Source organism: Zootoca vivipara, chromosome 2, assembly GCF_963506605.1.
Source record: "Zootoca vivipara chromosome 2, rZooViv1.1, whole genome shotgun sequence".
Taxonomy (NCBI): Eukaryota; Metazoa; Chordata; class Lepidosauria; order Squamata; family Lacertidae; genus Zootoca; species Zootoca vivipara.
The window spans coordinates 101,897,232-101,911,854 of NC_083277.1; the positions used below are offsets into that span (position 1 = coordinate 101,897,232).

General features: G+C 41.4%; 1 protein-coding gene across 5 annotated transcripts in view; it reads left to right on the plus strand.

Annotated features, from left to right (window-relative positions):
• Window positions 1-14,623, plus strand: part of LOC118079651 (cholesterol transporter ABCA5) — a 57,923-nt gene that overhangs the window by 27,439 nt on the left and 15,861 nt on the right. For all 5 annotated transcript variants that reach the window (XM_060271963.1, XM_060271964.1, XM_060271961.1 and 2 more), the window contains 13 exons: window positions 2,226-2,284; window positions 3,204-3,314; window positions 4,592-4,767; window positions 4,904-5,023; window positions 6,893-7,031; window positions 7,139-7,229; window positions 7,580-7,719; window positions 8,923-9,042; window positions 9,144-9,345; window positions 11,365-11,537; window positions 12,372-12,499; window positions 12,848-12,985; window positions 13,546-13,659. In XM_060271963.1, coding sequence (XP_060127946.1) covers window positions 2,226-2,284; window positions 3,204-3,314; window positions 4,592-4,767; window positions 4,904-5,023; window positions 6,893-7,031; window positions 7,139-7,229; window positions 7,580-7,719; window positions 8,923-9,042; window positions 9,144-9,345; window positions 11,365-11,537; window positions 12,372-12,499; window positions 12,848-12,985; window positions 13,546-13,659 — 1,711 coding nt within the window. The remainder of the gene's footprint in view (window positions 1-2,225; window positions 2,285-3,203; window positions 3,315-4,591; window positions 4,768-4,903; window positions 5,024-6,892; window positions 7,032-7,138; window positions 7,230-7,579; window positions 7,720-8,922; window positions 9,043-9,143; window positions 9,346-11,364; window positions 11,538-12,371; window positions 12,500-12,847; window positions 12,986-13,545; window positions 13,660-14,623) is intronic.

Genomic DNA, 14,623 nt, shown 5'->3' on the forward strand with positions numbered 1-14,623 from the left:
TTAACGGAATACCCTTAAGCATGGAAGGGCAGGTGATGGCCGCACCTCACCTCCCCCACATATTCCAATGTCTAACCGCCAAACCTTACAAGGTTGTGACAATTGCCACGAGGTAGGTGAAAACCAAGTGGCTGATGCCAATTTGCCAAGTTAAAAAAGTCCTACCAGGCCCCTCAATGGCAACCAACTGGTGCATAGCAAGGCCAGTGACCCTACCTAAAAGAGGATGGGAGGGCGGGAGATCCGCAGTGCGAGGCTGAAAGAGGAGCTGCCAGAGTCGCGCCGCGCTTTAAATTGGCCCTGGCCACGCCCTCACAGTGCCGTTATGGGCCGCCTGGCAAATGGCATGGCCGGGTCACCCTCAGCGGGACGTGGGACACTATCCCGCACCACGCTGGAGGGTGTGTGTGTCATAGCTGCCAAGTTATCCCTTTTTTAAAGGGATTTTCCCTTATGCTGAATAGGCTTCCTCGCGAGAAAAGGGAAAACTTGGCAGCTATGGTGTGTGTGCCTGGCGGCCTGAGCACAACCCGGTCCCACTTGGAAGCGGAACTGACTTGCTGCAAGCAAATCAGCTCAGCCTGACATCTGAATGCAAGAGTGTTGTTCATTTCTACCTAACAAGCAATGCTTGCTAGGCAGCCTTAAATCAAGGCTTGTTGGCTTTCAAATTCTGGTTCATTAGTGATAAACAAACCACACTCCTAGGTCACGTGAAAGGAGGAGGAAAGAGTTGAGTAATCCTCTGCATGCACATTATGGTTTATTACAGACACCCCCAAACTGTGGCCCTCCAGATGTTTTGGCCTACAACTGCCATGATCCCTAGCTAAGAGGACCAGTGGTCAGGGATGATGGGAATTGTAGTCCAAAACATCTGGAGGGCCGAAGTTTGGGGATGCCTGGTTTATTAAGCTTAGGGTCCTTGGCTTAACAGTAGAAGCAAACATGGCTGCTGTGTGAAATGTGCATGCAGTGATAATTAATTTGTCAGTTTTATTATGCACACTCAAGGTAATGTTAAGAGAAGCAATGTGATAGTTTTCATATGCAAATATAGTTTGTCATTGTCCTGTGAAGTGATACTTCTGTCATTGATTATTGGCAAAGAAAAAAAGACACTGTTAATCAGTTTTGGTTATATCAAAACATACACCGCAGACCAGTACCTGTGCAAGTGATCCGAAGCTCCATGTATTGCTTAAGATGCAAATGTTGCATGTTGCATGTACTAATTAAGTGGTACCTCTGGTTACGAACTTAATTTGTTACGGAGGTCTGTTCTTAACCTGAAATGGTTCTTAACCTGAGGTACCACTTTAGTTAATGGGGCCTCCCGCTGCCGTGCGATTTCTGTTCTCATCCTGAGGTAAAGTTCTTAACCTGAGGTACTACTTCCAGGTTAGTGGAGTCTGTAACCCGAGGTGTTTGTAACACAAGGTACCACTGTATTTCTTTCCTGAGAAGCAGGCATCCCCAAACTTCGGCCCTCCAGATGTTTTGGACTACAATTCCCATCATCCCTGACCATTGATCCTGTTAGCTAGGGATCATGGGAGTTGTAGGTCAAAACATCTGGAGGATCATGGGAGTTGTAGGCCAAAACATCTGGAGGGTCGCAGTTTGGGGATGCCTGCTGATAAGAGTCAACAAGGGAGCCAATGCATGTGCAAATCTCTGTTGCATATTGACTTGTCAGTTTGCAATTGAGGCAAGGAAGGTCATTTTGCTAAGCACTGAAAGTACTGTGTAGGTCTTTGTGTAGGAACCAGCTTAGTTTCAATCAGAAGTGAGGCATATTCAATCCAATTAACCTTGGGTGCCATTTACCCATATTTTCCTTAGTTTGACAGGAAGCCAAATAGCAAAAAGTGGTATTTGTGGTTTAGAAATGTTCCATTTCAACTTTTTCACTGTATTCTATGGTCCAGATTCCTCCTTATTGCATCCATTTCTCAAAATGTTTCATGAGAGATCAAACTCTGGAAGAAATCATAGTCAAATTATATGTTCAGGTACTTTCTTTCTCGGAAGGGGTTATGGCATAGTTTCCCAGGAGCACTGTACTACTTTTGAATATGAAGATCACCTTGCATTGTAAACCAAAACAGGAATATTCAAGCTAATGTGATATCTGCATATTCTTTGATTTTTATCTTGCTTGGTATATTTTACCAAAGTTCTGTGTTTCTTTTTGAAAATAAATTTATCTTTTCTTCTTTCAGAATCAATAATGTCCAGAAATCATATATTAAAAAGGGTGAAACTGTGGAGGCTCTGAAAAGTAAGACTTCTTAGGTTTTCAACTATCTGCACTTGTTCTTTAACTGTTGCCTGCTTGGTGTTTTCTGACAGTGACTACAGTCATGCCTCATGATACGTCTGCTTCATGTTGCGTCTTTTCAGGTTACGGACGCGCCGAACCAGAAGTCCCGTACTAAATCGCGCTTTGCACATGCATAGAAGCGTTGCATTGCGTCACGTGCGTGTGCAGATACAGCACTTCATGTTGCGGCCTTTTCATGTTGCGAACGGGCCGCCGGAACGGATCCCATTCGCAACATGAGGTACCACTGTATTTGCATGTCATGCTGAACCGTGGTTGAGCACAACATGCACTAGCTAGCATAAATGAGTTTCAGCAAGACTTGGGTTTGCACACTTCCTTCTTTTCCTTCCATGTGCCTGGCAGGGTGAGTCCAGAAGATTTTCCTTTTGCTTTACCTAAATCACATACTCAACCATGGTTTAGCATGGTGTGATCAAGGAGAAATAAGCTGCACCAAATCTTAGGATTGTGCACTCCTGTTGAACAAACTGGGTTTCTTTCTTCCAAACTCAAACTGCTCTTGACCAAAGCAGAGGAGGAAAGGGGAGCACATGAGGCCAAGGCTCAATGCAAACATGGCCAATGGGAGCAATGTTATAGTATGTGGGTGAGTTTCTCTTTACTGACTACTCATCTGTAATCAGTAAATATCTCGATAAGGAAACATCAGTCAAAACAAACTCAATCTGTACACAACTGTGTGTTTGGCTTTATTAAATATTAAATGTTCTGTTAATGGTGGGTGTTGTTTTTTTTAAGAGTAATTGCTAGTGTACTCTATGTAGCAGTGGCGAAATACTTCCTGAAGCTTGTAGCAATACTATATAATGCCATTAATCACCGGTAATCCCCTTCCTCTTTCATTTCTTATTAGGTTTATCCTTTGACATTTATGAGGGTCAGATCACAGCATTACTTGGACATAGTGGAACAGGAAAAACAACATTAATGAACATTCTTTGTGGATTGTCCCCACCTTCTGATGGTAAATATGTGCCTACTTCTGATCTCTTTGCATTTGTCTTAAAGAGCATTAATGGAAGAAATCCCCTGGAAGCCTATTTTGTGGTTTTTGTTTTGAAATATGTAACCCTTGGGATGGGCTTAATGTAGGTTCTGACTCAAGACCCCACCCAGGAAACCTGGATAATAGTGGATCAACAAGAGATTAACAATGTAGGGAGCAATACAAAAATATATTTTAGTCTAGTTCATTCCACTGTCTCTCAGGGTCCATCTATGCCAAATGAAGTTTGTGCCCTTAGGTCTTACTCATGGTCAGTTAAGGGATTCAGCCCATAGATGCAGAATTTGATAGCATCGCAATGCAGTCATACTTTGGTTTTTCGAATTTAATCCGTTCCGGGAGTCTGTTCGACTCCTGGAACAGTTCGAAAACCAAGGTACCAGGCATTCGGCTTCCTAACATTGTTCGAAAACTGGAACAATGAATTCTGGTTTTCAATCGTTTGGGAGCCGAAGCATTCAAGTTCAAAAGTGTTTGGCTTCCAAGGTTCCGCTGTAATGAAATCCAACTAGAAGGTCACAGCAGAGAGGCTGCAGTGCAGCAGCAACTGAGGTGTGTTGCAATAAAGAACTACAGCAGATGCTGACACCAAGGCTTCTGTTGGCTCCACAGCTGCAAACCAATAGTAATGGTTAATTCAGCCAGTAAAGCTTAGCAATTCCACATTTCAAGCAGTGTGCAGGAGAACAGTTCAGCACTCTTCCGAAAGGTCCCCCCTCTCTCTGATCAGGTCTGTGATCCTGCTTTCCTGGGGTTACTTTTTGGGCATCCAGCATCACTCTTATTGAGCGTAGCTAGCTGACAAGAAGGCACAAATGGCCTTCATTAACAAGTCATTCATTAACTTGCTCCAACTTTTACAATGAAATATAGAGTGCAGCTCTAGCCAACATGCAAATGATTGTAGCATGCTAGATTTGGACACTTATGTTTTCTTTGCACTTTCTGCTTCCAACTGTTTAGTGGTTTGCATTCTTTTCTCTACAGCTTTGCAAATCAGTTCCATGAGCTGTACTGTTTCTAATGTTTTCTGATTTGTGTGTTGGTGGTAGTACATAAAATGTTTTTGATCGCTTTTATTTTAAAATCAACTCTGCATGTTGTGATGTTAGACACCTTGACTTTTGGGGGTGTTCTGCCTCAGGTTTGAGCTAGCTGTCTCTAGATATACAGTATGTTCTATGCTGATAGCCAACACAGTGTTAACATTTCTGCTCTTGTTTTTCATGCATTAGGATTTGCATCGATTTATGGCTGTAGAGTTTCAGAAATAGATGAAATGCTAGATATAAGAAAGGTAATTGGAGTCTGCCAGCAGTCAGATATATATTTTGATGTATTAACCGTGGAAGAGAATTTATCAATAATAGCTGCGGTTAAAGGAATACCTCCCAATGATATGATACAAGAGGTGAGTGCAGGATAATGACCATATTCCATTATGCTTTCATAAATATATTCCATTACACTACCATATTTTCTGTAAGCCATCTTGAGCCTTAAGGGTTGGGCATTTAACATGAAATACTTCTTGTCCTTGGTTTAAGGTCCAGAAAGTTTTACTCGATTTGGATATGCACCCCATTAAAGATAACCAAGCTAAAAAACTAAGTGGAGGACAGAAAAGAAAACTGTCGGTTGGATTTGCAGTTCTTGGAGATCCAAAGGTAAGCACCAGAAGGTCAAAATGGTTGATTGATACAGTAATAATATGTAATTTGTATACAAGAAATGTGTTTCTCTGCACTGCTTGTATGCTAAAGTAGTTGATATATAAAATCAGTTACATGGCATATTTATTATTTGAATTTGTGCACCCATTCTAGTAATTGTTGAAACTAGAGATGGAAGCATCTGACTGTCTTATAGTGGCATCTCACAAAGTTAAAGGAATCCAGAAGGGTGCAGATTTCAGTATGAACCCCAGGTCTAGTCTGCAAATTGGTTAAGGGGTATCTGTCTTCAAATCCTAGTTTGTTGGGTAGCTATTCCAGCTCTAGTTGAAATGGATCAAGGTAGTCTCTTCCTGTTCAATTCTGACAACGTGCTTGCCCATCTCTCAGTACCAACCATGCCAGAAATGTGGGCAGGGCCACTGGGACAGTCTAGCAAAAGATCTGTGAGCCAGATGCTTGCCGTGCTGGAGCTGTATTTCCAACTGTATGTCAAGAGTGTTGTTGTTGTTGTGTAATGGGGATGTTTTATCAGAGTTAACCACCTATATCAGGCATCCCCAAACTTCGGCCCTCCAGATGTTTTGGACTACAATTCCCATCATCCCTGACCACTGGTCCTCTTAGCTAGGGATCATGGGAATTGTAGGCCAAAACATCTGGAGGGCCACAGTTTGGGGATGCCTGACCTATATTTACCTGCGTGCATTTATTAATTTTTTTACATCTGTACTAATATGGCTTTGTTCATTTGCCATATGGTCCTCAACTTCCTGTTACCAACATTGAGGTCGTTGGTTTGCATTTTTTCATTGTTGCTGATCAGAGCCAGTTTAGCATCTGCATATGTATTTAAGTCATATTTAAGATGCATATTTATTTGAGGCAATCCTACATAACACGAGGCCTGGAGGCCTATTACATCCCTTCCTTCTGAGTGTTTGAAGCCTCCTAGGATAATTCCAAGCACAGTTGTTTGCAGTTCTCTTCCCACTACTTTGTGAAAGCATCTTAGGCACTTTTATACATAACGCCAGATGCAGTTCCTTCGCATACAGTGTCATAATTATAACATTTGTAATAATTGTTGCAAGCCCCAGAACAGGGGAAAGGAGCCCATGACATGGTCAATGGCCCAGGTTTTAAGAAAGGCAATACTGGCACGGTTGGGTTAGGACTTCTGATCATCTTTTCCCGCGTCAACAGGGCTGTGTTGAATAACATAAGAAATGAGCTAAAGAGCCATTCACAGTCCATCAGAAGTGGTGACAGTACTGAAGAATGTCTTGTGTCACTACATCTACATTGCTCTGGGAATGGTTCCAACATTTCTCATCCAAATTCCTCCCCAGAGTTTTTGGAGTTCTTTACTAATGGAAAGGTTAATGAGAATGTGGAGCCAATAATGCCAGAATCTCTGATGTTGTTTGATTTGTACTTCTGAACTGTGTTTCTTTTTGGTAGGGGTGGCTTTGCCGTAATTATTATAAGGGGTGTGTGTGTGTATGAGACTTCTCAGTTTGCAGGAGCTGAACAGAATGTGTTTCATGAAGCAGAGTGTTTTAGAAATTATTTTATTTTTAGTATATTCCCAAACTACAGGCAGGCAGACTGAGAGCGTGAAATAAAAACTTACAATAACAGGAGATAATGTGCTTGAAGAAAACAGTAGGGTTGCCATATTTCAAAAAGTAAAAATCCAGTCACAAAAGTTGTTGAGCTTTTTTCTTGGGACTTTATCTGATCAAACTGTTCACATATCTGATAGAAGTGTTGATAGTGATAAACAATATTATTGATAAGGGATAACTGTTACTTTCAAAATGAATATCTAGTCCATTGTTTTCCATGGCCAATATTTAGGTATTACTCTTGGATGAACCAACTGCTGGCATGGATCCATGTTCACGGCAAACAGTTTGGAACCTCCTGAAAAATGGAAAAGCCACTCGAGTGACTGTGTTCAGTACCCATTTCATGGAAGAAGCAGACATTGTTGCTGGCAAGTGCAATTTGGGGGCCTTTGTGTTAATACCAGTTTGGTAATATGGCCAGCTTATCGCCGTATGAACTGATATAACTGAAGGTACCTTCTGCTCTTGCTTCTAGATCGGAAAGCTGTGATTTCTCAAGGAATGCTGAAATGCCTTGGCTCCTCTCTGTTCCTTAAAACAAAATGGGGAATTGGCTACCGCTTGAGGTATCTGTAGTCTGAAAGTCTATTTCAATGTGTTCATTATTTTCCACTTTGCCTGAATTTTACAACTGACTTAAAAACTGGAAGTATAATAGCAATGAGTAAACCTGGTAAATATGAACACTAGTTGCTTCATACTGCCTTATTTTCTTTCTTAATTATCACTACAAAGCAACTGTCACAAGGTTATAAAAAAGCATTTGACAGAACAATTCTATGTCTATCCTCTCAGAGTTCCCATGAAATTTAATACCACTTACTCCCAGGTAAGTGAGTACAGGATTGCATTCTGAATAAAATAGTCCCACCTTGTAAATAATAATTAAACATTGTGTGTGTTTGTTTTTCCTTAGTATGCAAATAGACAGATACTGTAACACAGAAGGCACAGCATTTTTGATCAAGCAGCATATCCCTGGAGCCAGTTTGTTAAAGCAGACTGAAGAGCAGCTTGTGTACGCCTTACCTTTTAACGACATGGACAAATTTTCAGGTATACCTCATCTCCCCTTTGAACACCAGTGAAAATTGGGAGAGCAGATGAGGAAAATAATGAAATCCATGGAAAACTCAATTGAAATGGTCTTCAAGAGGAATAACATAGACTTTGGGGCTGTTATGCAAGGAAAAGAGATGGTATTTATTGTGAAAGGGATCAAAACACCCCAAACTGTTGTTTGGTGTGCTTTCTTTTGTATTTTTGTTTCCTTCCTTGGAAAGCTTTTAATAAAAATTATACAGGAGCAAGACAGTTCCCAGAAAACAATAAAAACCCCTCAATTTCAGACACATCTTTGACAGTCTCATAAATGAAGGAAAACATTCACCTTTTGTTTTGTGTGACTTTGGACTGTTAAGCTATATGCAATCATTAAATAATAGTGGCACCAAAGGCTTTTTTGTTGTTGCACTCAACGGCAAACAGAAATAAGGCAACATGATTGCAAGAAGTGTAATAGCTATAAAGCTCAGTGGGAGAAAATAAACTTTGCATGCAGAAATCTCTGGCGCCAGCAGGGTATGTCTGGGAAAGACTTGTGTCTGAAGCCCTGGAGACCCACTGTCATCGTAGACCAGCAGAGAGACATAATACACCCATCCAGATACCTTATTTGGCGCTCGAGACAGGCTATTTTTCTCTAAACCACACTCGCCTGTTCCACCCCTCATGCCATATATGATGTGCAGTCATAGAATTGTAGAGTGTGTGTGTGTCTAATTCACACCCCCACACCCCCCAACAATGCAGGAGTCATAGCTAAAGAATCCCTGGCAGATGGCCGTCCAACTTCTGTTAAAAAAACTTCCAATGAAGGAGAGCCCGCTCGCCTCCGGAGGTAGTCCATTCTACTGTCAAACAGCTCTTGCCACCAAAAAGTTATTCCTAATGCTTAGTCAAAGTCTCCTTGAACATATTTGAGGGAAGGTAAAGATGCAACTCCCTGCTGAAATTGTTTGCAGGCACTTGCAAAGCCCAGTTTGTTTGCCTGCATGGTTTGATTACATCATGGTAATGTCAGGTGATTGACCGGTCAGCAATCCCATCCAGCAGCAATGCATCCAATCCCTGCTGTAGGTAGGGATTGATCAATGGTATAAGACAGCTTCCTACATTTCTATTTCTAAGCAGTAGCTCGGCTGTTGCTGTTGCTACTATTACCACATCCATTCCTGCTTCTTCTTCTCCTTCTACTAGCACTGTTTGCTGATCTAGACATGCATTCCCATTTGGGTGTTATTTCTTACGGCGTTTCCATGACTACCTTGGAGGATGTGTTCCTCAAGCTGGAAGTTGAAGCTGAAATTAACCACACAGGTGAGAATCAATGGCAGTACTTCTTGTAGTAGTACATTACAGAGCAATGATTTGGTGACGGGGGATAAATTCTAAGTTGCCTAACCTGTTATCCTCCTTAGATTTCAGTGCATTTAACTCGGAGCAAGCTGAAGATGAAATGGATGCAAAATCTATGGATGAGTTAGAGCAAAGTCTGCTAATGCTATCTGAGGCACAATCGTGTGTACTAAGCAATAAGTCTCTTTGGAAAAAACAGGTCTCTACTCTGGCAAAAGTTCATTTTCTTAATTTCAAACGTGACATCAAATCACTCACAGAAGTGTAAGTATCTTGGCTTTCTGTTTCTTAGTCCAAAATGTATGAGAGTCAGAAACGGAAATAGGTTAAAAGGTTAAAACAGACCGCAGCCCAGAGTGAAGTCTGCATCTCAGATTGGCGTCTTGTGCTGCAGCACCTGATAGGGAAATAGTGAGTACAGCATGTGTGTGTGGAGGAATTGCTATTGAGTCTGTTCGCTGCTTCCTATGCTGCACACATGTAAGCGGCACGCTGCATCATTGTGGAGAGTGAAAGGTCTGTGTAGTTTTCCCTTGCGGTATCTCTTGGTGCAAATTAAATTTGGGACTCAAATAGCTAGCATCCAGAAAAGAGAGGGGGGGAGAGAGAGCGTACATACGTACAGGGCCGTCTTAAGCTGATCTTACGCCTTGGCGCAAGGCCCCCTGCTGCGCCCCCCACCCCCACGTTTCCCTCTGGGCGGACCCACAGCACGCAGAAAAGGAGAAGGAGGCATCACAGCAGGCGGGCCGGGCTGCCTGGTCGTCCTCCGGGGCGCCGCTTCCTCCTCCTCCGGCGTGGAGGCCTCTGCTGGGGGGTGCATGCCGCGCAGCGCCTGGCCTCTCGTCCTCCTCGTGCCCCTGGCGGGTGGGCGGTCGGGAGGCAAAGAGCAGGGTGGGCGGCCAGTGGCAGCGCCGGCGCCTGAGGGGTGGCCCACCATGAGGCGCACCGAAAGCAGAATCAGGGAGACTCCTGCCTAGAGTGGAAACAGGCGCATGGTGCCACTCTAGGCAGGAGTCTCGCTGATTCTGCTTCATAGGCAAGAAGAGGAGAGGAAGCTCAATGGCCGCACGCTGCTCCCAGACACCGTTTGGCGCCCCTGGTGGCCAGGTGCCCTTGCGCCACCCAGCCCAGGCCTAGAGACGGCCCTGCATACGTACGTACGTACGTACGTACGTGCATGCATGCGTGCGTGCTAGAGAAACGCAAGGGAGGTGTATACATGCCTCCTAATCCCTATAATGTTCTAGTGTGCCAAGGAGAAGCCAGGAGATAGTTGGGTTAGGGTTAGGGTGTTCATTCAGCCTTATTATATTAGATTATTTCTGCCCTACCTCACCTTTGCCGGCAATATCTGTGCGTATACTTAATGCGCTTAATGCGCTTCAAGAGGGCAGCTTGCCACATCCTGGAAAAAAATGTTTGAAAAGAAGTTCCAGTGAGGAAGTGGTAAATTTCAATCTGTGCACATTATGAAGCATTCACAAGGATAGAGTCGTTTGAAAAGAAATTGTATCATCAAACATCACATTTGGCTGCAAGTTCTCTTACCTAAGGCTTACACGTGAACTTCAGGAAACATTTCCGTCTTACGTTTTAACGATCCAAAGAGAAGGAGCCCACGGAAGGAAAATAAGCGATTGCATTCATGTCATGCTCCAAGAGGGACGGATGGCTATTGCTTGAGACTGGGGGCTTATCCACATTTACCTTTCCTCTCTTTCATGGCATGATCCGTGCCTTAAAGCTGCAGGTCTGAGCACTGTTTCTCTTTTTAATCCTGTGGAGCTTTCCTTCCCCACGCAAACCTGCTCTCTAAAGCTCCATTGGAGCAAGCGTCAATGTGTGGAAAACCTAACTTGATATTGGCTCTGCTTGAGCACTAAATAATGGGTTTTCATGGGGAAAGCTCCAGGACAAAATAAAAAATAAAACTCTCGGACACAAGCACAGACCTGTGCCTAGAAAGAGCAGGGAGAGCGTAAGTGTGGATAAGCCACACTTGGAGGTTGGTTATTCTTGTCATCCTTAAGATATTTCGAATATGTGTTTTCTATTGAGTAAACTTAAGACAGATTAGTGTTTCCAATAAAACAATGCAAAGTCACTTAGAGGTTTTACATAAATTAAAAAGCATACAGATTGTGTTAAATAAAATACATACATACATACATACATACTTACTATGGATACTGACTATTCGGTCTACCTCTGCTGTAAAAGTCACAATTCTTTACACTAATTTGTACCAGCTTTAAGTGTACTTTTTTCTTCTTATTTCAGGTTTTTGCTATTAACAGTGTTCCTTGGTGTTGAGATTTATATGTTCAATATGTATAGGCAGTACTTCAAAAATGCAGTGGTTCCTATTACGTTTTCTCCAGACTTATACTTTCTTAAACCAAATGAAACTCATCATAAATACAAAAGCAGTCTCCTTGTTCAGAACTTCACTGGTAAGTTACATTTCAATTTATTTGCTTTTATTCATTTCACCATCTGGCATTTCAGGGTTTTTTTACTGTACGACATACAGTAGGAATAAATTAAAAGTGTAATTAAGTTTAACAGTAATCAGTGTAATGAATGGTTAGTTTGAGGACAGGTAGAAAAATCAGCCCTCTAGCAAGTCTGGTTTGATCCCCCCACCCCATTCAATCACAAATTGAATTTAAAGATATGTTTTTAGAACTGTATCTGGCCAACTTCATGGGACAGACTTTAAATTGTTTGATTTTTTACCAAAAAGCTGATAGCTTTACAGCAGCATCAGTTAGTAGGCAGGGTATAAATATTTTAAAATAAATCAATAAAATAAGCAACAATGTTTCATAATTATAGTGATTACATGACAGCACAGTTTATACACACACACACACACACACACACACACACACACACACAGTGTGTGTGTGTGTGTGTGTGTTAATATATATAAACAGTGTGTGTGTAATAATATATGCACATATTGTCAGTGCTTCAAGGGTCTTGATCTCAGTCATGCACAAAGCAGACCCACTGAAATCATTAACTTTAATTTATTTCAATGTGTTGGGTCTGAGTATGACTTAATTGGAATTCACCCTAAAACTCTAAGGATATTTTGATGTTTATACGGGACTTCTGGAGAACATGAGCCTTCTTGTTTGCTGCAATACCAAAGCTAACTCTAAATGTTCAATAATAATATGTATCTTTGGCATAGCAGGGAATGGGGAAACTCTTTGCATGCAAGGAATCTTTGTGCCTGTGAGACTGACCTTTCACCTTTCTTTATTGACTCAACCTAGGATCAGACATTGATGGCATCATCAGCTCTCTTATAAGCCAGAATGTACGCACAGAAATATTCAATGGCAGTGATTATGTATCAGTTGCTCCCCACAATGGAGCATTAAATGTATCTCATGCAGGCAAGGTGAGAAGAAATGCAGGTTAAATATATTGGTTCTATGTGGGCATTGAGTTTGCGATACACTGTTTGCTGGCAGGGAGTGCAGAATGAAATTTTCTTCCAAGTGGGATAGGGGGGGGTTTTGAAATTTGAAGAGGGAACTCGCCTTACCGTAGAAACAGGGCAGTAGGTCGTGTTCCTTTTTCCTCACTGTCAACCTTGGTGGCAGCAGTAACTCACAGTTTTCTTTAATAGCTCTGATGTTATTTCCTTTCTCCCAGACTGCCCTGGTGTTGTTCCATAAAGTGCTAGGGGGAAGGAATGGTGGCACTAGAGATTTGTAGCTGATTATGCTCTTGTTGTTGTTTTCAGAGCTACATATTTACAGCTGCTTTTAACTGTACCATGAAACATTCTTTACCAGTTATGATGAATATCATTAGCAATCTGTATCTGCACAATTTAAATGTAACAGAAAACATCAGTGTCTGGAGTAGTTCGTTCTTCCATGTGAGTAAATGCAAAGTCCAAAAAAAGTTCTTGTCAAATGAAGTGTTAGAAGAAAGGCAGTTGCATTCCAATTCATTACAAGTTGGCCTTTGTGTACATTGGATTGCATGACTTGGGATCCCCAAAACCAGGCTTGACAGGCATATGTCAAGAATGCTTTGATGGTGTTTCCTGCTCGGCAGGGGGTTGGACTGGATGGCCCTTGTGGTCTCTTTCAACTCTACGATTCTATGATTCTATGATTCTTTACACGTCTTAAATGCCATGTGTTGTGGTCTCCCAGGTATTCCCTGTTTTGCAGTCCTAGTCAGACTGCAAAACAGATTTACTTATTCGTTTTAGTTTTCAAACTTTTATTGTACTGTCTTTCAAAAGAATTAAAAATGCAAAAAAAATTAAAGTTCAAATATGCAAGATTACATAATTGCAAACTAAATATAGCAAAAACAGACTGATTTATCAAGCCACTGTTAGACACCCCCCAAAAAAACCCTTAAAATTATATTTCACAGTGGGTTTTTCCCCTTTGTATTCTAATATTGCAACCTGTTATTTTGCAGAAAATTACTGACAGAGGTTTCATAATGGTGCTGGTTGTTCAAGCTTTGACAGTAGGAGTCACGATAACTGGGTTGCCATCATATTTTTCCATGGACAATGCAGAAAACCACAGGGTAACTTTGTATTAAAACATACTTTAAAAAAAAAGCAATGTGAAATGTCCTGTACATTGGTTCAACACAGTGATTCCTCAGACCAAATTCCTCAGAGGGAAAATCAGGAGTCACCATAGTTATTCCCTTGCCACCTATTTGGCATCATAACTTATTTTAACTGATTTCATACATTGTAGTGAATCAATTCAGGGCAGATATGGTTGTATGTAAAAGTGTTCAATTAGAATAAGGAAATAGCAATATTTATAAAACTCCTCTGTTCAACATAGTTACCAAATAGTATTGTTCAGCTAATTGATACTATGCTGTCATAACTTGGGCTGGTTGTCATGCTGCATTCTAAAGAGCTTATTTATTGGGTTTGATTAGTAGGGTATTCTGGTTCAAATTCATTGCCACACTAGGACTCAGGTGGAAATTACAGATCATTCTGGTGAACTTTCATTTTACCAATCATCAAGAGTCACTTTGCTTTTTCTTCCTCAAACTACACATTTGCTACTACCACCCAAACTGTCCTGTTATTCAATCTCAGAAAAAACCTATACCTGCTCTCTTAATTTTAATGATGCAACTATGTTTCTTTTCTTTTTCTTTTCTGTGTCTTATTTTTGTTTTGTTTTTGCACCATGTATGCCTGTGTTGACCAAACCTTAAGTTCAGAGAGTAAATGCAAATTTAAAAACTTCCAGCCAAACTTTCATATATTCTCTGCAGATGCTTACAAAGAAACTGTCATAAAAGTAATTATTTAGATGGAAATGATCCAAAAGCCTGTATCTTCCTTACACACCATGTTTCTTGTAGTATAAAACAACTCCCGATGTATTGTGGTGTTGTACACTGTTGAGAAGTCTTCTGCTAACTTTCCCACAAAAGTTAACAAACTTTTTCTCCTTTCACAAATGGCTTTTTGGATCCCAACCTCTGGCTCCCTGAAAACCACAGCTATAGTAACTGC